Consider the following 20,989-nt stretch of genomic DNA (forward strand, 5'->3'; position numbering starts at 1 on the left):
GCCATAGGTTATTTTTGTTGGGATAAAGGCTAACCTCTGAAATTTAATTGGAAAAAGAATGTCAGGTATTATTTTTATCCACAGATGTAGAAACGCAATGGTTAAAAGCAATAACTCAGGAGTTCCACTGGGTTTGAATCCAGATTTTGCCATTTACCATTGGATGCCAAATAATTTAATGTCTCTGCTTCAGTCTCTTCCTTAGTAAAATGGGGATGATAATGCTACCTACCTTTAGGCTACTGGGCTTTTAGGGAAGACAATCATACCTCTCTCTAGAGATGAACCTAGGTTTTGTAGGACCTGAAGCTTATATTTTTGAAGAGTCTCATTAAGCGCAAGAATTTGACATTATAAATACAAAGTAAGTTATGAGGTCACAGAAGGAGTCCTGAAGCTTTATTAGCTTCTTGGTATACCTACCTCTGCTTTCCTCTGCTCTGCAGGCCAGGAACCAACTGAAAAAGTAGACACAAAAGTCACAGTTAGAGATCAAAACACAGTCAAGTAATCTCTTATTTACAATTCAAAATCCAAAAAGTTCTAAAAGCCAAAAGTGTTTTCATAACTCATTTGGCAGAAAAATCCAATTTAATCTGAACTCATTTGACAGTAAAATCTGATCTGAATTGATGTGATATGGCCTTAATTTATCCCACTCAGTGTGAATATTCATACCTTTTAGTGCAGAAATAATAATGTTTGATAAGGGAGAGTTGTCCCAGAAACCATAAATGAACCATACAACATTTTTAAAATCTGAAAATTTTTGAAGTTTGGAACCCACCCACCAGGTCCCAGGAGTTTCAGATAAAGTGTTGTGGACAGTGTCGCATTTATTACGGACAAAGCTGAATTGAGAACTACATCAGAACCCCACAAGTATAAGGACAGAGCTCTCCAGAGCAAGCTTAGTACGCAGGGGGCCAGAGAAAACCCCCACCTTCCCAGTCAGGAGAACAAGCCTTCCCCGGGGAAGGCGCTGCAGCTGCCCTTCCTTCTCTCAAACTCACCAATTCTCCCAAACTGGTCCAGAGGAGGAAGAAGTTACTAAGGGGGCAGATTTGAGAAGCCCAAAGGACTACTCCCCTGGGTTTCCCTCCCAGGGAGTCAAGTGGAAACTTGGAAAGCAGGAATAAATGTTCCCCACTAACAATGGGGTTATTGTGAAGATTGAACAGAACCAGGACTTAAAAAGAGTTTAGCTTTGTTCTTGACCCACAGGAAGCCCCAGTTTATGCTATTGTCACAGGTAAACCTCCTGCACCTGAATAATTTCCCTCTGGCCTCAATCTCAGGACACCATGACCTTTTCAAACTCCAGTCTCTTTCACAGGGGGTGGGTGGTAGTGGTGAGGGAGCTGCTTAGAAACGTTAATTTCACTCTCAAGAAGAGCCCTGATCCTTAAGGGCTAGATTTCATCTTATCACTCTTTATCTCTTATTTTCTTTGTTCTGATTTCTTTGCTTGTTTATTTTATATTTTACGTCATCTGGCTACATTTTATTTAGCTTTAAACTTTGTGAGTTGTTACTACTTTAAATTATTTCTGGAACAGGGTGAGTATAATTATATAAATAATTTTTAAGTAATTCAAAGAACAGAAATATTTGCTACTTATCCCACATAAGATATAGATGAAATCAGTCAAGTATGGAAGAGAAATCTAAGGATTAAGGGTCTTGCATGACTGAAATTTGGTGGAAGAAATAACCTTCATGTCAGATATTTTTGTATCCAATTATCTTCTGGCTCCAGGAACCAGAAATTTCTCTTTTTAAAGGTATTAATGGAGTATATCATCTTATTTTATAAGAAATGTCTGATGAATCAAACTTCTTAAGAATGAAATAGGTCCGTGGAGTGGGGAATAGAGAGAAGGGCAGTGCTAGGCCTTTGCGTGAATAAAACATAAGCTATATGAAATCATACTTAAAGTACTGTATAGAAATCTATATACAGGAATTAATTCTGATAATTTTTTTTACTTTTTATAATCATAAAGTAATATAGTGCATTGTAGAGTGATTAAAAAATAGAAATTAATAAAAAATAAAACAATAAAAGTTACTCAAATCCTTCAACTCTGAGATCATTAACATTTAGGTGCATTTCCATACAGTCTTTTTTGTTTGCATAAACATTCTTTTATTTTCTAAAGTGGGATTATATTTTACAATTTGTTTTTTCAGCTAACTATAGATCCTAATTATCTTTCCATGGTATGAAATATTCCCTTAAAATAATTTTTATAATATAATTCACATTCATATTAATATCTTCAAGTAGTAGAGAATTATATAGAAACAAAAGCAAAATTCTGCGTATCTTGCCAATATCCCATTTAAAATATGACATAAAATTAAAATTATAAAAGGAAAAATTGTTATATCTGACTACATAAAAATTTTAAATGTTACAAAGTAGAAAACAATCACAAAGTATAAACAATAAATGACAAAAGAGAAAAATGTTTTCAGTGCAAATGACAGATAAATGACTAACTTCCTCAATACGCAAAAACCTTTTACACACATGCACACAGAAAACATGCTCAAGAACCAGTACATTTCTAAAAATGGGATAAAGATGTGGGCTGGTACCTCACTGATAAATGAAATGCAAGTGGCCAAAAAAAAAAAAAAAAAACAGAAGAAAGAAAAAGGAAAAAAAAGCCATAAGAGGATGAACTGCCCCATTTATATAGAAGTTAAAAATAAAACAAAAATGAACACATTTGGTAATACACATTGTTGGGATGATATGAATAACTACTCCCAGTCATAGTGGAAGTGTAAATTGGTACAAACTTCTTTGAATGGTGAATTAACAATATTAACATTCTAAATACATACATCCTTTCACTCAGGAATTCCACTACTTGGTCTTTGTCCCTTATGGTCTTTGTCCCTTATGATTAAGTATGCAAAGATATTTGTACAGTATTGTATGAATAGCAAGATCCCATATTAAAAGAATTTAACTAAGGAAAACAGCATGTGAAACCCTTCAGTGGAATTACTTAGTTTAACCACCAGATGTCACAATTGTTGCAGAAAAATTAAACTATAGCCAGGTAGCTCAAGAGAATTTGAAGGTTGGAAAAAACTTTCCATATATGGCCTTTCGCTTTAAAATAATTGGTACTTATACATGCTTCCCAGTGCAGCTCTAAAACAAGAACTATTTTGCATATCACAAAGTATTCTGCAAAATACAGCATTTCATAAAATGATCTTCAAATTATCTTTTAAAAAAATATTTTTTCCATAAAGAAGTCTCAACAAATTTTCATATGCTTTGACTAGGCTTTAGCCTAAAATGCACTAAAATTGGGTAGTTTCACATGGTCTGACTTGCGAGTTTCCATGAGAAACTCAGGCTTCAAAGAATCTTACTTCTTTTTTTTTTTTTTTTTTTTTAAGATTTTATTTATTTATTTGAGAGAGAGAGAATGAGAGACAGAGAGCATGAGAGGGGGGAGGGTCAGAGGGAGAAGCAGACACCCTGCCGAGCAGGGAGCCCGATGCGGGACTCGATCCCGGGACTCCAGGATCACGACCTGAGCCGAAGGCAGTCGCCCAACCAACTGAGCCACCCAGGCGCCCCAAAGAATCTTACTTCTAGCATGAATAACACCTAAAATTCCACTGTTGCTGATTAATTCTGAAGAACTTAAGAGCTTCCAATCTTGGGGAGCCTGGGTGGCTCAGTGGGTTAAGCGTCTGCCTTCGGCTCAGGTCATGATCCCAGGGTCCTGGGATGGAGCCCCGCATCGGGCTCCCTGCTCAGTCAAGAGCCTGCTTCACCCTCTCCCACTCTCCCTGCTCATGTGTGTTCTCTCCTCTCAAATAAATAAATAAAATCTAAAAAAAAAACAACAACAAAAAAAACAGTTTCCAATCTTTAGGAGTGGCATATTAACTGTAAAATATCTCTGGATAGAGTGACCCTTCAAGGACTTACTGTTGAATAGTTTTAAAAATTCACTGGGTTCGCCTAGAAAGAGACGGGTGGGATGACAGCACACTAGGAAGAGGTGCCTCTTAATCTGGGCTTTGTATGTCTCCTGTATTGTCCTTTAAGCTAATGATGATACAATTCGGTGCAATCTTACTACTGAGAAGTATGAATACACGGGGAAACCTAAGACCTTATACAATATTCAGCTTATCAAAATCCATGTTGTCACAAGTATTTCCTAATGCTCTTCTTCAAGTGACATATTTTATGTTGATCTAAAATAAATAAGCACAAATGTATTAGGCAATAGATGTCACTTATTTGTTTATGTTCTCATAAACTAATTACTAAGGCAAATATTGAAATGAAATCCATATTTATTTTCTGATTAAGGCGCTCCAAATATAAAAATTGCATGTAGACACAGGGTTACATAAATGTTTGAGAATTTCTTCATCAAAGAAAGAAGCAGGAGATGCCAATTGAACAGGAAAGTGAATCAACAGTGTTAGGTGATAAGTTTCAGAAATAGCTGTTCATTTATTTGGGTTTATATCAAGTATAAAATAAAAGCATAATAATGAAAAGGGCTGAGAAAATCTCGTCTTGGCAAACTAATGTGTTTGGCATTGCCAGGCATACCAAACCTGAAGATGCAACTACTTTTTAAACATCTTTCATTTGAAAGGAATTATGGTAACAAAGTGATATTTGTAAGCATATTTATCTAGAGATACCAGTCAATTCCTAATGCTTTCTGGTCATGGTACATTTTAGAATTTTCAAAACAGGTTTACATACCTTATTTGATTTTTCTCCTGAAGAATTACTTTTTTTGGTGTTCATTTAAAAAATACTAACAGCTTATTATCAACTTTCTCTAGCCTATCTATAATTCAACTAAATTAAATATCTTTAACCTTAGCCACTTTAAAAAGAAGAAAATAAATCTACCTATTAAGTTTGTGGACAAACTGTAAAAGCTAGAAATGACATCAGTGCCCAGTCCCCTGTCTGGGGGGACCCACTCACAGCTCTGGCATCCATCTCCTTCAGATGGACAGAGCTTACAGATGATGAAATAGGAATGATTCTTCATGGACCACGGCATATTCCATATGTCCTGCCCTAGAACTCAAGGGTTAGGGCTGCATCTTTTTCCTAATGTGATGGAAGAACAGTACAGTAGCTCTGGGCTGGATCCTTTTTAAAAAAAAAAAAAATTTCTTCTACTTCACATTATTGGAGAACTGTGCAAAAACAGACCCTTTCTCTCTTACAGACCAAGAGTCTGCTAAGTGGAATGCCCGCCATGATGATCTACTAGGGCAGGGGCTAGCAAATTCCAGCCAGCCAAGTCCAGCCCACCACTGGTTTTTCACTTTTTATTTTTTCTAATTTTTTATTATAGTAAAATACACATAATAAAAAATTTACCACATTAGCCATTTTTAAGTGGTTCAGTGGTACTGAATATATTCTTAATGTTGTGCAACCATCGGGGCGCCTGGGTGGCTCAGTCGTTAAGCGTCTGCCTTCGGCTTGGGTAATGGTCCCGGTGTCCTGGGATCGAGCCCCGCATCGGGCTCCCTGCTCCGCGGGGAGCCTGCTTCTCCCTCTCCCGCTCCCCCTGCTTGTGTTCCCTCTCTGGCTGTGTCTTTCTCTGTCAAATAAATAAATAAAATCTTAAAAAAAAAAAAAAAATGTTTTGCAACCATCACCAAGGATTTGGTCCTTTGTAGTGTCTCCTTCATCCACCCCAACTCTTGCACATCAGAGTAGGGTCAACTTTTCACTGCCCCCATCCCAACACTGCTACATCACAAGTATTTTCACTCCCATATTTGTCCCTAAAATCCTAGAAGTAGGGGTAGGTCTTAAAACTATTGGCTCAATTACTTTATCTTACTTAGAAAGGACAATTTAACCGAAATATACTTATATTATATCCCCTTAGATTCATAATGTTCTTTTTTTTAAGATTTTTTTTATTTATTTGAGACAGAGAGAGAGAGAGCATGAGCAGGGGGAGGAGCAGAGGGAGAGGGAGAAGCAGGCTCCCCGCTGAGCACAGAGGCCGATGCGGGACTCAATCTACTACTTCACATTATTGGAGAACTGTGCAAAAACAGACCCTTTCTCTCTTACAGGCCAAGAGAGCTTGAGCTTGAGCTGCTCAATGTAGTACTTAAGGTTCGATTGGTGCTCCAATTGGCCAGGACCCTGAGATCATGACCTGAGTCGAAGGCAGACGCTTAACCGACTAAGTCACCCAGGTGCCCTCATAATGCATTTTGAATGGAAACATACTTATTATCCAAATCCAAACATTAGCATAGACTTGGCTTTTGTTTTTTCTGGGAAGATAAACCATCTACAAAGGAAGATTCTGATACATAATATGACACCTTATGGTTTATGGTACAGATGGTACAGAACTTAAAAATCCATTGGACCCTCTCAACCACCCTTTGAAGGAAGACAGATGTTTTTGGTCTCAACATACAGATGTGGAAACTGAGAAATAAGAACATGGAGTTTCAGATGCCTACCCAAGGTTGCCCAGCTGGTAAGACAAAGATGAAGAATTGTGGAGATCTCAGTTCTCCTGACTTCATGTCCAGGGTGCTCTCTGCTGCATCTTTCTGGAAAAGGAGATGAGAGAGACGGCTGGATCTCCTATCTGCGTGCATCTCTTAACAAACCTACTGGATTTTTTTTCTCAAGTCCACTAAGGTAGTGAAATCACTCCCTCTCAATTTCCATATACACATGGATTCCATATGGATTCCATATTTATAAATTTGCCTACTCAGTAAAATTTATTTGTAACCCCCAAATCAATACTCATGAGCTTTCATGGTCATTCCTGGACACAAGTAGAGCAGCAAAAAATTCAAATGACCCATCTTGCTCGTTCCTAGCTGAGGTCAAAAAGCATAACACTGTCTTCTTGTTACAGCTCTCATAAACAAGTGTCCTTTTTGCAATCTATTTAGTGCCAGGTTTTTCACATTTTGGGGTTTTTTATTGGTGATTTTACTGCTTAAAAGCACCCTCAAACATAGTGCTTAAGTGCTGTCTAATATTCCAAAGTACAAGACAGTTCTTATATGCTTTAGGGAGAAAACACATGTGTTAGATAAGCTTTGCTCAGGCATGAGTTATAGTGCTATTGGCCTTGAATTCAATGTTAATGAATCAATGATAAATAAGGTGTTAAACAGACATACACACAAAACAAGGTTATGTAGTCATTGACTGATGAAAATGTTATGGCCAGAAGTTTCCAGGAAACTAACTCTCTATTTATCCCAGGAGCAATGAGTCAGTACTAATTCAGTGTTCACTGTGATCTGATAGAATATAACTACCATGAATAATGAGAATTTACTATATTTAGATACAACCTCATATGTGTTGGTTTGAGGTACATTATCTCAATCCTGTGTAATGTCAGGACCTATCTTGGCTCCCTGTCCTCTCCCCACAGTAAGGACAACTTGGGCTGCTCAATGTAGTACTTAAGGTTCGATTGGTGCTCCAGTATCACTCTTTTCTCCAAAGTAAAGAGTAAGTATGTTTCCCTGATTGCAGTTATTTGGGGGCTGGCTTAAAAGATGAACAATTTGTTTGATCACTTTAATTTTTTTTTTTTAAGATCTTATTTATTTGCGAGAGAGAGAATGAGAGACAGAGAGCATGAGAGAGAAGAGGGTCAGAGGGAGAAGCAGACACCCCGCTGAGCAGGGAGCCCGATGTGGGACTCGATCCCGGGACTCCAGGATCATGACCTGAGCCGAAGGCAGTCGCTTAACCAACTGAGCCACCCAGGCGCCCTGTTTGATCACTTTATACGTTTTCAAATTTATATTCCCTTCAACCAGAGAGGGGGCCTGCTGCTTTGATAGTGGAGAGAGTAGAAAAATCCTTTGTTCCAGACTATCAGAAATGACACCATAATAGTATGGTATATATAGTCATCTTCATGTTTTCTTAGAGAATCAGGAATCACTGAATTCCTTGTTTCTCAGTAGAATCATGAAAAACATAACTACCCTACATGAAGTAGCTAATACTTAAGAAAATTATTAATTTTTTTAGTCTCTACTAAAGGCTCCAAGTAAAGTAATAAGAAGGCATGAGGATCCTAGCAAAAGTGACAGCAGTGGTAATGTAAATCCATAACCACCTCTAAAATGTAAAGCAAAAATAGAATTATGTTTTTATAAAGATACTTATTTTTATGGCCAACACTAACATCAGTTGGGATCTGAGATCTAGACTTGGCTTTCATGAATAATACTCATAGTAAAACCAGGCATACTGTACCAGGTGCTTGATCTGCATTCTTTCACAATGATGTCTAATCCCAAATCTGCATGCCCCCAAACTGGTGCATTGCCTTTCCCACAGTGACCTCATGGAGGACGGGCTAGATAATTTTTGGGGCCCAGCACAAAGTAAAAATGTAGTGCCCCTTGTTCAAAAATTAAGAATTTCAAGACAGTGACCACAGAATATTAAACCAGGGACAGGGCCCTTCTGAGCACAGGGCCTTGTGTGCGGCACAGGTCTCATGCCCATGAAGCCTGTCCTGCCCTTATGTCACAATGCCTTCCAAAAGCACAGATGTAGTGGGAATTGGGGAAAGGGGTGTTCTTATTTGTCCCTGTTGGCATGATTCATGTCTATGCCACCATGGAAGCATTGCAAATTTCTCTTGGCAACCTTAGTGACTTTGCTTCTAACAAAAATTTCAGAGGCATCTGTAAAAACAAAAGCAAATATATAAATACAAAAAGACAGGCTGCCAGTTGCTTGATATGCGACTGACAATAGCTGGTTTTTTTAAGTAAAATGTAAGACTGAGATGATTTTCTTTTTATTTGCCATTTTTCTCTTTGGAGAATCTTAAAAGTTTGATTCCTTTACTTCCTTAACACTCATATACTTTTGTTCTCTGAACAAACTGAATTTTTGTTCATCATTCTTTTGCAGCTTCATTTCTAAGGACACAGAGTTTCACTTGACTTGAGCTAAACTACAGGTAATTCTACCACAAGGTGTTAGGACTCCCTTAATTCCTACTCTGTTCTCTGTCAAAGCGCTCTTAAGTCCACGGGCATTGTGGTTCTACCTGGGGAAAATTTACCAGTTTCCTCCAATCCACTTTAGCATTTATGACTTTCTCCACTTCAGTGCTTGACAAGCTCAGTGGGGAGAGAAGCAACCTAAAAAGAGTAGGAAAATTTAGCTTTTGACGTTTTGCGTTGCTGAGCCATCCCTCCGCTCAGGTCACAGTGTCTCCTTGGAATCCCTTTTATTACCCAACCAAGGAGCTCAGTGTCCTTAGGCTGATTGCCCTTTTCAGGGCAAGTGTTGAGAGCAATCAGATTATATTCACTGTAATGAAATGTCTTTACAATTCAGTTTCCCTCTAGCAACCCTTCTCTCAGGACTCCTGCCACAGGCTCTTTGTCTTGCTATTTGTTTTTACTAGAGGGAGGTATTACTTGTCATCTCAACTGCCTGATGAGTCTTAGAATCAGCTATTTCCTCTTCTACATAGGCAACTATCTGTTTTGTATTCTTCCAGTAGAGCTGGATGTAATTGGATGGTTAGATAAAAACAAGTTATGTATTTTTCATAAGTATGGCTTATTTATTCCTGGTAACCATAAAACAACATAACCACTATGTGCATCAGATTAATTTGACTATAAATGTATTTAACTTCTATTCCAAACTCTGTGTATGTTTATTCTTCAGTTTATTTCTCTGGTAACAAATGTAGCCACTCACAACCTAACCAAAATTAGAAGGAGCTCTGCTAAACTAAGCTCAGATCTTTCTCACCTCCCACTCCCTATATACACACTTCAGATTAGACTGTTTTACCACACTTGGGCAACATTCAGCACTTGTCAAGGGCATCTGGGGTCATGACAGAGATTTTTTTCTAATAGTGAGCAAGGAAAGTTCACAATATTTTTCACAGCATAAAAACAAATACTCTTAAAGACTGGTCCTCTGCATTTGCTCTATGTTTTTTGTATTAGTCATCTATTGCTGTATAACAGGCCCCAAACGTAACATCTTAAAACAACAATAAGCATTATTTCAGTTAGTGTGGGTCAGGAAGTTGGGGGCAGCTTAGCTGGGTGATTCTGGCTTGGGGTCTCTCAATCAGGTTGCAATCAAGATGTTGGCCAGGAATGCAGTCATCTGAAGGCGTGGCTGGGGTTAAGGAAATCTGCTTTCAACATGGCTCTCTTACAAGAGCTGCCAGTTTGGTACTGGCTATTGATATCCTCCTATATTAACCATAGGGTTTTCCACATCTTCATAACATGGCAGCCGGCTTCCCCCAGAGAAAGTGATCCAAGAGGGACAGCCAGAAGCTACAATGTCTTTTATGACTTTTTTTTTTTTTTTTAATTTTTTTTTTTTTTTTTTTATTTGACAGAGAGAGAATGAGAGAGAAAGCACATGAGAGGGGGGAGGGTCAGAGGGAGAAGCAGACTCCCCGCCGAGCAGGGAGCCCGATGCGGGACTCGATCCAGGGACTCCAGGATCATGACCTGAGCCGAAGGCAGTCGCTTAACCAACTGAGCCACCCAGGCGCCCTCTTTTATGACTTTAACCTCAGAAATCACACACTATCATTTCTGCAAAATGTTACTGGAAACATAGGTCAGCCCTGCTCAGTGGCATGGGACCACAAAAAGGTATGAATGCTGGAAGATAAGGATCATTAGGGGCCATCTTAAAGGATAGCTATCATCATGCTACTCTGTCACATACAAAATATAAGTTCCTTGAATAAAGCATGTGACCAATCTAGTCACTGAAAAGGGGTATTTCCTATTATTTATTATTGAATTTGCATTCTTTGTTACACATTAGACTTGGGAGATATTGTTAGTGTAAACAATCGCTAGAAGTCTGATCAGCTATGGGCATGGGGATAAAATCCCCTTCCAGATAACTCTTGTGTCATTGTGCTATGCCAGGGAGTTCACTTTGGCTGGCTCTATATTCTTTGGTGTACCCTGTATTACTGTATGAGACCTTCCATTAGGACTTAAGGCAAGAGCTTAGATTCTGCTCTGAAGGGTAGCTGCTGAATTATTTTAAGTAGGGGAGAGGCTAGGTCATATTTGCATTTTATTAGGTTCATTGTTACCTGTGTACAGGATGAAGTGGTGGTGCAAAGGAAGACAGTGCAATACTGGAGATAGACCTGTTAAGAGTCTATTTCAGGGCACCTGGGTGGCTCAGTTGGTTAAGCGACTGCCTTCAGCTCAGGTCATGATCCTGGAGTCCCGGGATCGAGTCCCACATTGGGCTCCCTGCTCAGCAGGGAGTCTGCTTCTCCCTCTGACCCTCCCCTCTCTCATGTGCTCTCTCTCTTTCTCTCTGTCTCAAATAAATAAATAAAATCTTAAAAAAAAAAAAAGTCTATTTCAGAGAGTCCTTTTATCGCAGGTGAAGTTTTACAGCTCTCAGCACTCACTATCATCACAAATTTCTTAATCAACTAGGCTGAAGTTCAATGAATTGAAAGAAAGGAAAAAAAAGAAAAGCCCTAATTTGTGGCATTTGCTAATTTCTGTGACATACATACTTCCAATATGGCCAGTGTCAAGCCACCAACATGATGTCATGGGATAGAGAGTTGGGAAGAGATGTGCAGAATTGGCCGGTATCACCTGGCTCCAGCATCCCCTTGGATCTTTGAGTTCTTAAAACAGAAGTAGTCAGGAGCAGGTTAGCAGCTCTAGGACATGAGGGACCAGTTAAGCCAAAGCCCATGTCCACATGGCCAGCAAGGGGGAAGGCAGGATTCCTAGACACCTGCTTATCCTAGAGGGGGCTGATAGGACCTGGGGGTCCTATCCTACAGCAAACTTCTGTTGCTACAATTCCCACCTGGACCTTCCAGATCACAGGAGTAGGTTCTGAGAGTGAAGGCAAGAAAAGGAACATGGGGGTAGAGGCAAAAATTATTTTTAAATTTAAGTGAATTATCTTGATTTATTTACCCTAAGTATCCTTTCAAACTGTTGAGAGTGAATCTTGGAGTGAGGCCACTAGTTATAACACAGTTAAAGTATCAATAATACCTTTTCTCTTAATGAGCAGCGGCTGTTACCTTTTTCCATAAAGTAAAACTCTGGAGACATGAAGATACATTCTTTCTACAGAGGATTTTAATGAACAAGGACCACTCAAAATTCCAATTACCAGATTCCTGCTAACAGTACCCAGTCACATTGGTTTTTCATACAAAATAAGGAAAATTTTCTCTTTTTCTCATCCACCATCTCATGTTCTTCCTCAGTATTTGCTTAAGAATTTGTTTTATAGGGGCGCCTGGGTGGCTCAGTCGTTAAGCGTCTGCCTTCGGCTCAGGTCATGATCCCAGGGTCCTGGGATCGAGCCCCACATCGAGCCCCACATCAGGCACCCTGCTCGGCGGGAAGCCTGCTTCTCCCTCTCCCGCTCCCCCTGCTTGTGTTCCCTCTCTCGCTGTGTCTCTGTCAAATAAATAAAAATCTTTAAAAAAAAAGAATTTGTTTTATAGAACAGTCTGAAGGTTGGCATATTTCCAAACAAAATACAACAAACCAACCCAAATTCCCCATTAAGAGCAGATTTGGATATGAATACTAGGCAGGCTACAGTTGTGCTTTTTCTACCCAAATTCCACAGCCCTTCTAGAGGGCGGGGAGACATCCAGCAGGTATAGGGGGAATGACCTTCGCCTAGAAAGGTTCCTCCAATGTGGGGGAGGGGGAGCAAGGGGAGACTCGTAGGCTAACAGGTCAGTATATCTTAGGACTGAAGATATTTTCCTAATCGATGGAAATGGGACAGCTAATTAAGACCTGAGTCCTGTGGTTCTGTGACTTTGATTTACAGCTCTTCTGCAAGGGATCTTTCCTTTTTAGTTTTTCAGAAGACCTAACACAAGCTCTTCAAAATCCCTCCTAAAAGAGTTACTGTATACAGTATTTTGGAGACAACTTAGACGTTTTTATGCTTTTTTATAAAATTGAAGAAGAGTGACAGCAGGATAAAGAGAAGAAAGCAAAAAGCAAAAATGGAACTGACAAGCTGCACATCTTTCCTCAAAATTAATCTCAAGCTATGTATTTTTTTTTTTTTTAAGATTTTACTTATTTGAGAGAGAATGCGCGTGCACACATGTGCACGGGGGGAGTGGGGGGGGCAGAGGGAAAGGAAGAGAGACAAACAGATTCTCTGCTGAGCAGGGAGCCCGACATAGGGCTCGATCCCAGGACCCTGAGATCATGACCTGAGCCAGTCAGACACTTAACTGACTAAGCCACCCAGGCGCCCCTCAAGCTATGTTTTTGGATTTTTTTAATGGAAACACCACAAAAGCAATGGTGTGGTCTTACTGCATCATTATCAGGAGGTGAATGGTGTTGGTCTTATTATCGGTGATAAATTTGATCACTTGGTTAAAGCTGTGTCTGGCAAGTTTACCCACTATAAAGTTACTATTCTTCCCTTTGAAATTAACAAGTCATTTGTGGAGCAGAATTTTGAGACTAAGTATTTACAGGATATTTATCCCATTTTTCATCAAACTTTCACCAACCAGCTTTAGTTCTATTGATGTTTTCCTAACTCCATCTTTTTTTTCTATATTTATTTCTTGGTATTTTACTCTAACAAACAGCTTTTCTTTCTTTCCATTTCTATCAGTATAGACACACAGAGTTTTGCTTTATTCAATAGCTTATAACCCATTACTGTTTATTTTGATGCTCAGATTGTCAGATTTGGTCAGTGGGAACCTCAAGCTGGCTCCTATGTAATTTGATAACTCCCCATCATTCTTTGAATGTTTCCTTACTTTCTGGAAGAACAAGATATGCTGGGCTTGTCTTGTACTTTCCCTATCCCAGGACTGGAATCAGTTTTTTCTTGAAGGAAATCTGTTTTACAGTCTATTTTTATTTATTTTTTAAAAAGATTTTATTTTATTTGACATAGAGACAGCGAGAGAGGGAACGCAAGCAGCGGGAGTGGGAGAGGGAGAAGCAGGCTTCCCGCTGAGCAGGGAGCCCGACGCAGGGCTCAATCCCAGGACCCTGGGATCATGACCTGAGCCGAAGGCAGATGCTTAATGACTGGGCCACCCAGGCGCCCCTATGGTATATTTTTAAAAACAGTTCTTGGATAGTGGTTGTAAGTAATCTGTATTCATCATTTCTGGTTGGTAAATCAGTCTCTTTTGAATTTGATTAGCATGAAGGGATTCTCTAGCACATAGTCACCCTCAATGAACCTGTCCAACTGAGGGGCAGACTCTGAATTGTTAGCGTATTCAGCTGGGGATGTCCAACCTGAAGCAGCTTCAGATTTCTAGTGCAATGGATGGCTCTTCCATCTAAGGTGCTACCATAGAGCAGGGGTTCAGTGAGGAGTGCATGTGAGAACTATCCGAGAAGGCTGCAATCCAAAAAACTAAAAGCTCCTCCCAAGCTTCAGAAATTTTAAGGTGACTTACCTATCAGGACCACTTCTCCTGGAAACCTCATGTTCTGAAGAGTAAGGAAAGGTCCTCCCACCTAACCATTTGAGAACTCTCAATTTTCAAGAACACAGACCATTAGAAAACCCCATTGATGAGGCAAATCTGGCACACCAACTTCACTCAGTGTTTTTTTGTGGAATGTTCAAACAGTCCAGTGAATTCCTAGGACTACTCTTAGAAATGGATGAAAGGTCTTGATGCTTCTGGAATAATAAATCATGTTTTCTAATTCCTTTCCAATTGCTATTCTGTAGGGCTTTAAATGGGGCTGTATCTTTTTCAATTTACATATATTTGAGAAACATTTCTCAAAATATTTTATTTATTGATTTACTTATGTTGAGAGAGAGTACACATGTGAGCGGGGGGAGGAGGAAGGGGAGAGAATCTTAAGCAGGCTCCACGCCCAGCACAGAGCCTGACATGGGGCTCGATCTCATGACCCTGAAATCATGACCTGAGCCAAAATCAAGAGTCAGAAACTGAACCAACTAAGCCACCCAGGCGCCCCTTAAAATATTTTACCTTAAAGCATTGAGGAAAAGGATAGAAACAAAAACTTGTAAAAATACATCTTTTAATAAACACCAAGAAGGACAGTGCAGTTTCACTGAGGTTTTACATTGCAGCTTACAACAAACATTATTTCTTATAGTGTATAATTACAAGTAAAGTAAACTCAGAGTTGTTGTTTTTTTTTTTCTCTCATGGCTGGATAAACCAAATCTGGTGCACGATACCACATTTAAGGTTGTTTCAAGCTGGCTTCTGTAAAAGGCCCTTAACATTAATAACTTGCAGCAACAACAACAAAAAAATCCATATCCCCCATCACAATGATAGCCTGATGAGTGCTCAAAAATTACTAAAAAGAACTGTAAATACTTGTTTTCCTTTGATGGCCTTGAAGAATAGCTATTGAGAGCAAATCTGAAATATTAAAGACAATAAGGGAAACATCTGTTTCTTTTGCCTAATGTAGCCATAGTAAATACTAATTTGAGGCTACAGATTATGAAAAGACTGCAAAAGATGCTTACAGAAAAAGCTTCACATTTACATTTATGATCCCATGGACTAAAACCTGTCTAGTGTATTAATGGCTGAGTCAACTTTTCTTTAACATTGCTGATACTAAGAACAGGAAGATGGTAAATTCTTGACACTTCTGGACAAATTTAGTGAGAGTGAGGACTGATATTAATTAGCAAAGGAGGAAATTAATATTAATCTTAAAATTCTACCTGCCATTGTCTTGGAGTGATCAAGATTCAGCTACATCTGAGAGGAGTAAAAAGGAATGGAACTGAAGGTAATCAGAAGCTGTAAATAAAAAAACCATAGTTTTGCATGCTTTATACTGATGGCATTTAAAAATTCTACAACTGGATTTATTTGCTATATACATAAACCAGTGCTGTAATTAGGAAAAAAAGGAAAGTAGCACTTACATCCACAGAAGTACCAGAATCATATCCAGATTTGCAAAGAGGAATAATCTGTTTACCATGCAACTAGTGGTTTGTGAAATTTGTAATGGTTAATAAAACAATATCCTTATGAACATGATACTAATATATAGCAAATTATACCAAGTAAGTCAGCAGCTCAAATTCATAAGGGTAAAGACCCAATATCCCTGAATTTCTAAGCATTCATCTCAGTGTTAATGCAGGTGCATCTAAATGTTACCCCATTAGAAGAGATTTTAAATACTCCTCCCTCTTCAATACATCATCATACTTTCAGAGGTGAAAAGGGAACAATTTAATTTCTTTACCACTTTTGCCCATTCTCATGAATCTGATATAGTGTTATTACAGTGTCTAGGCTAAGGTAAGTGCTAAAGGATCCAATGAATTGAATTTCTAAGTTCCAGAATATTGCTGGTATTGTACAATAAGCCTGTCTGTCAGAAAGCCATGTTGAAATATATTCCTGGATCAATGATTGAGAAATTAAGACCAGCTGCCAATAAAGTCAGACTGTTTCCTATTGTTAGATAACAGTTTGATCTTCTTTGTTATATTAAAATTTCTTAGTGGATGGGACCGGATCTCATACTTTTTTCATGTATCCTCTATAGCACCCACTAAAGTGTGGAGCAAAGATACATGCTCAAGGAAGTAATCAGTGACGAGGGCAGGAACTGAATCAAGAGTGAATGTGGTCATGGTGAAGCCATAACTTACTTCACTCACCATTCAAAAGGCAGTCCACCAGAATGAATCTCTGATGTTGTCAATGAAGAAGAGATGCTTGTCCCCTACCACTGTCTCAAAGAGAATACACCACTTGGGCCTCTTTCTTTCTCTTTGTCACTAAGAGATTATACAGGACCTTGAGTACTACTTGGTGGATGCTATCTGGAAAAAAAAAAAAAAAAAAGGCTTTTCTGCCTCAGAGGGGAAGCACCGATCCATCACATGGCCCATTTTAACTCTAATAATACAATTTATAGAATCATTAACTTTTAAAATTATGTTAAATGGTATCCATACTAGTAGTTATTGAAAATATTAGACTTATTCTCTCTGACATCACTTAAAATGCATTTTATTTTTATACACTGCCATGAGGTAGAAGATAAGGAACGCACAAAAGAAAAGTATCTTCAAAATATGAAACTCTGTTTTATATAATTAGCCCCGAGAGAGAAGTAAGAAAAGTTACAGCCTTAAGCTGGTAGACTGACTACTGTTAAAATATTACTCTTACCTGAAAGAAATTTCTTATATTTGAAATTGCCCTTTTTTCCCAGTGTAAGGTATTATAGAAAGAGGACAATACACATTCTAAAATACTCATAAAGATCATGTACAACAGCCTCTCTTAGTCTTTATTTTTTACTTTATCATGTTGCTCTAAATTACCTCAACTGAGACACAGGCCCTTTCCACTTGAATAAATGATTAGATATCAATATAGAGGTTAAAAATCTTTCTAGCATAAGAAGCAAGATAAAAGGAATGATTCACATTTAAAATAATGTACTTTTCATAAAACTAGCAGCACTTCATTCTACCAGGACATACAAATTTGGCTTCATTGACTGGTCAGAAACAAAGGAAAATGTATACGGGTCCTTGTACAAGGGAAATGTGAGGCTACAAGTCTTCTCTGAGAACTAACCATTTCCCCATTAGGTGGTGTGTGAAACTACTGGAATGTCAATTTCGATGGCAGAGAGGCGGGAGCGTGCTGAATAGGGCTGTGAGTAGGTATGCATACCGGGAGGATGGGAGTACAGTGGCTGCCAGAAAGGAGAAGGCAAAGATTTGCATGCACAGTACCAAATAAACAGCAGAAGGGAAGTCATATACAGGCCCCCCGCACTGGCCATAGTGACATACACTGCGTAGTCAAACGTAAAGACTGGCTCGAACTTCTTGTTCAGATGAATGTTATAAAAGATGACCCAGATGGAAGGGGAGAGGCTCACAGTACCTGCCAGGAAAAACAGCAGCCCGGCCACCAGGTGGCAGCCTGCACTATTGACCAGACACTTGGCCAGTTTGATGTTGGGCACTGAGGACCTGAAGGCCGTGTTGCACATTCCAATCAGGCAGAGCAGCAGGGCACCCATCGCAATCAGGATGCTGAGAGGCAGGGCAAACTGGAGGACCCGCAAGTCCAGCTGGTCAACTGATGAGTACCAAGTAGTGTCATACATCAGGCAGTCACTGCTCCCATCATATCGGGCACACTTCACCCACAGGCCAGTGTACACAGTCAGATTCTTCTCGTTTCTGTTGAATGTGATCAGTCGTAATTTCCTCCAGTTGGGAAGCAGAGTCCCCGCAAAGAGGCCTGCTACCGAGGCGATTCCACACAGGAAGGAGAGGACTGTGGCTGCATGGACATCCCGACAGCCCATGGCAGGTAGGCTTGTGCAGTACCGTCAGTCAGACTGGGGGGTGACACACAAGAGGACAAATCATGAGGGGACAATAGGCGAGCAGAGCAGGAAGGGTGGTGCTGATTGGCAGCACAACTAATGATGTCAATGCAAAGAGGGAAGTCTGTCCCTGGTTCCTACGTACAATATGAAGGCACATAAACACATGTGCCTGTGACCCCAGAGCGCAGGTGCACTCACCTATGCTTGGTTACCAGTGGCCGGGCCAGGTAGCGACCAAAGAACTAAAGTCTTTGGACATGAGTATTTTACTTCCCAGCAAAGCAGAGGAACAATCAAAATAATTTCAAATCCTTTTAACATCACATATGAAAGTCTCTCAATTGTCAATAATCACTCATTCAACACACATCTACCAAATACTTTCTTTCATGTGTCAGCCACTCAAATATATAAGGTCAGAGCACTCATCAACCGTCAACAACACACAACACAAACTCAGCCCCCCGTGCTCATGCAAATGGAAAATGAAACTAGCATGCAGCTGCGGTGAAGGTGGCTCATAAAAGACAAAGACGTAGAGAAAGAAGGATCACAGGACAGCAGACTGGCTGAGGGAGGACCCTGAGCCAGACTGCTAGGGTTCTAATCCCCACTTCCTCCCTTACTAGCCAAGTGACCTTGGATCAGCTACAGAACTCTGTGATTCCTTTTCCTCATCTGTAAAATGGGAAAAATAACAGTACCTACCTCACAGAGTTAAGTATTGAGTGAGTTAATATACTGTCCACTGCTTAAAACATGTCTGGCACATTTTAAGAGCACTTCAAGTGTTAACTACTTCTTAGCACTCAGTGACCAGCTCAGTGCCTGGCATACTGGAGCAGTTTAAAGAACATTTGCTGAATAAATGTTAAATAAGAAAAAGCAACATCTCATTCCTATATACTAGGCATACTGGATAATTACAAAAGGTAAATGAACTCCTCTCCATTGAATTAGTCAAATGAAAAGAAGAGAACAAAGATCCCTGAAATGATTCTACTCAACTACTTCCTGGCTGATTCAACATGACTTGCATGCTTTTCCGGTTATTACACTTGTGCTTATTGGTTATTATACCATTACTGCTCACATTCCTGAGGTAACGACAACCTATCTCTATTAACGCTATTGTAAGAAAAAGAAAAAAAGTAGCCAGGCCTTTCTCTCATTCTTGCTTGTTCTTTTTCTGCATATGACAAAGTATAAAGACCAATATCTTATTCAGCTTTAGTTTAAGAGTTTGAAACTCACTCTCCAAACACCACCCAAGTATATTTTCTCTGCCTTCTATCACGCCCCCAATGAGGCAACACAACAGACTACTTAAGGTAGCACATCTACTTCTTTTAGTCAGATCATGATGAAGGGGCAAGGTTGAGAATATTATTGTTTCTGAATACAGTATGTGTTCAGAGTACCCATGATCCTCTGCAGAGTCAAATATTATCTGCTGCGATGGTGGAATAGCATTTCCAGGAGTTCAGGGGCCAGAAAGAAGATCAAAATGCTAAACTGGGTTAGGACTTGATCAAATGTGTCTGAATGGGAAGGCACATTTTTTTTTCTTTAGAAAACAACCTATTTGCATATTTAATCTGATCATGTAAACTAGGAAAAATTTTACTAGCAGAAAATATGTAGTTACACATACATATCTATATAACTGTACAATATAAAATCAGTTTAAGCACAAGTGAACCATTTTTCAAAGGCCTCAAGTTAAGCATAATTAGTTCTAAGTTTCTCCATTAATATTAGTTTACTACTTGTTTATCATGTTGTCTTCTGTCAATATTACCAGAAGTAGCAATTACTTACAAATACACTGTTTACATATGAAAACAAAACAAAATAATTATAGTCCTAATTTATATTTTTCATGCAAAATGGGGAGAAAAACTGTCTTGCTTAATTTTAGCAATCAAACTACCTTGTTCCAGCAATGGAAACTGTGGTGCAGGTTTGAGGATGTTTACACTGGAAAAGGCTACTAATGATGTCAAGCTCCAAAATGCAGCTTCTTACTGGCTTTTGCTCATTTACCTGTCTGTCTCCCCCATACACTGTTAGCAACTTGCACAGTGCCCAACATTAAGTCATTCTAGGGATATTTGAATAAATGAGTACTGGGCACTGTTCCAAGACCACAGTAACTCACAAAGGTAGGCTATTGATAATGTAGAATCGGGCAAGGAAGTAGCTATTACCAAGTAATAATTCATTCAATGAATCAATTCATTCAACTCAGGTATTTACTGAGTATCCAGCACATGCAAAATACTGTTAGGTCCTGGAGGGACACTGAAGCCACTAAGATCTGGACCTTGCTCCAATGTATTAACAATCAGACTGAGGGAAAGAATATGCTGTTCTATGAGAAGTCAATATGCTGAGAGTGAATCAATTGTATGATCACTACATGTCAAAGGATAATTGTTAGATATTAAGCAAAGTGAACCAATAAGGTACCTGTTCATAAAAAATGTATCACCCAGGGTTAGAGAAAGACTGAGCAAGGAAAGAGAATGATGATTTGATTAAAGCT

The 20,989-nt window shown here is 39.1% G+C and overlaps 1 protein-coding gene across 9 annotated transcripts in view; it reads right to left on the minus strand.

Moving 5' to 3' along the window:
- LOC116631059 (claudin-12) overlaps window positions 1-20,989 on the minus strand; it is a 136,736-nt gene that overhangs the window by 111,309 nt on the left and 4,438 nt on the right. For 7 of the 9 annotated variants that reach the window (XM_032402215.1, XM_032402211.1, XM_032402208.1 and 4 more), the window contains exons 2-4: window positions 17,988-18,450; window positions 6,517-6,609; window positions 424-458 (exon numbers count right to left, since the gene is read on the minus strand). In XM_032402215.1, the coding sequence (XP_032258106.1) occupies window positions 424-458; window positions 6,517-6,609; window positions 17,988-18,417 (558 nt within the window). In that variant the 5' untranslated portion in view covers window positions 18,418-18,450. Of the gene's footprint in view, window positions 1-423; window positions 459-6,516; window positions 6,610-15,100; window positions 18,451-20,989 lie in introns of those variants that run through there. The other 2 variants (XM_032402217.1, XM_032402209.1) reach the window with 2 other exon arrangements.

Source organism: Phoca vitulina, unplaced genomic scaffold, assembly GCF_004348235.1.
Source record: "Phoca vitulina isolate PV1807 unplaced genomic scaffold, GSC_HSeal_1.0 scaffold4, whole genome shotgun sequence".
Classification (NCBI taxonomy): Eukaryota; Metazoa; Chordata; class Mammalia; order Carnivora; family Phocidae; genus Phoca; species Phoca vitulina.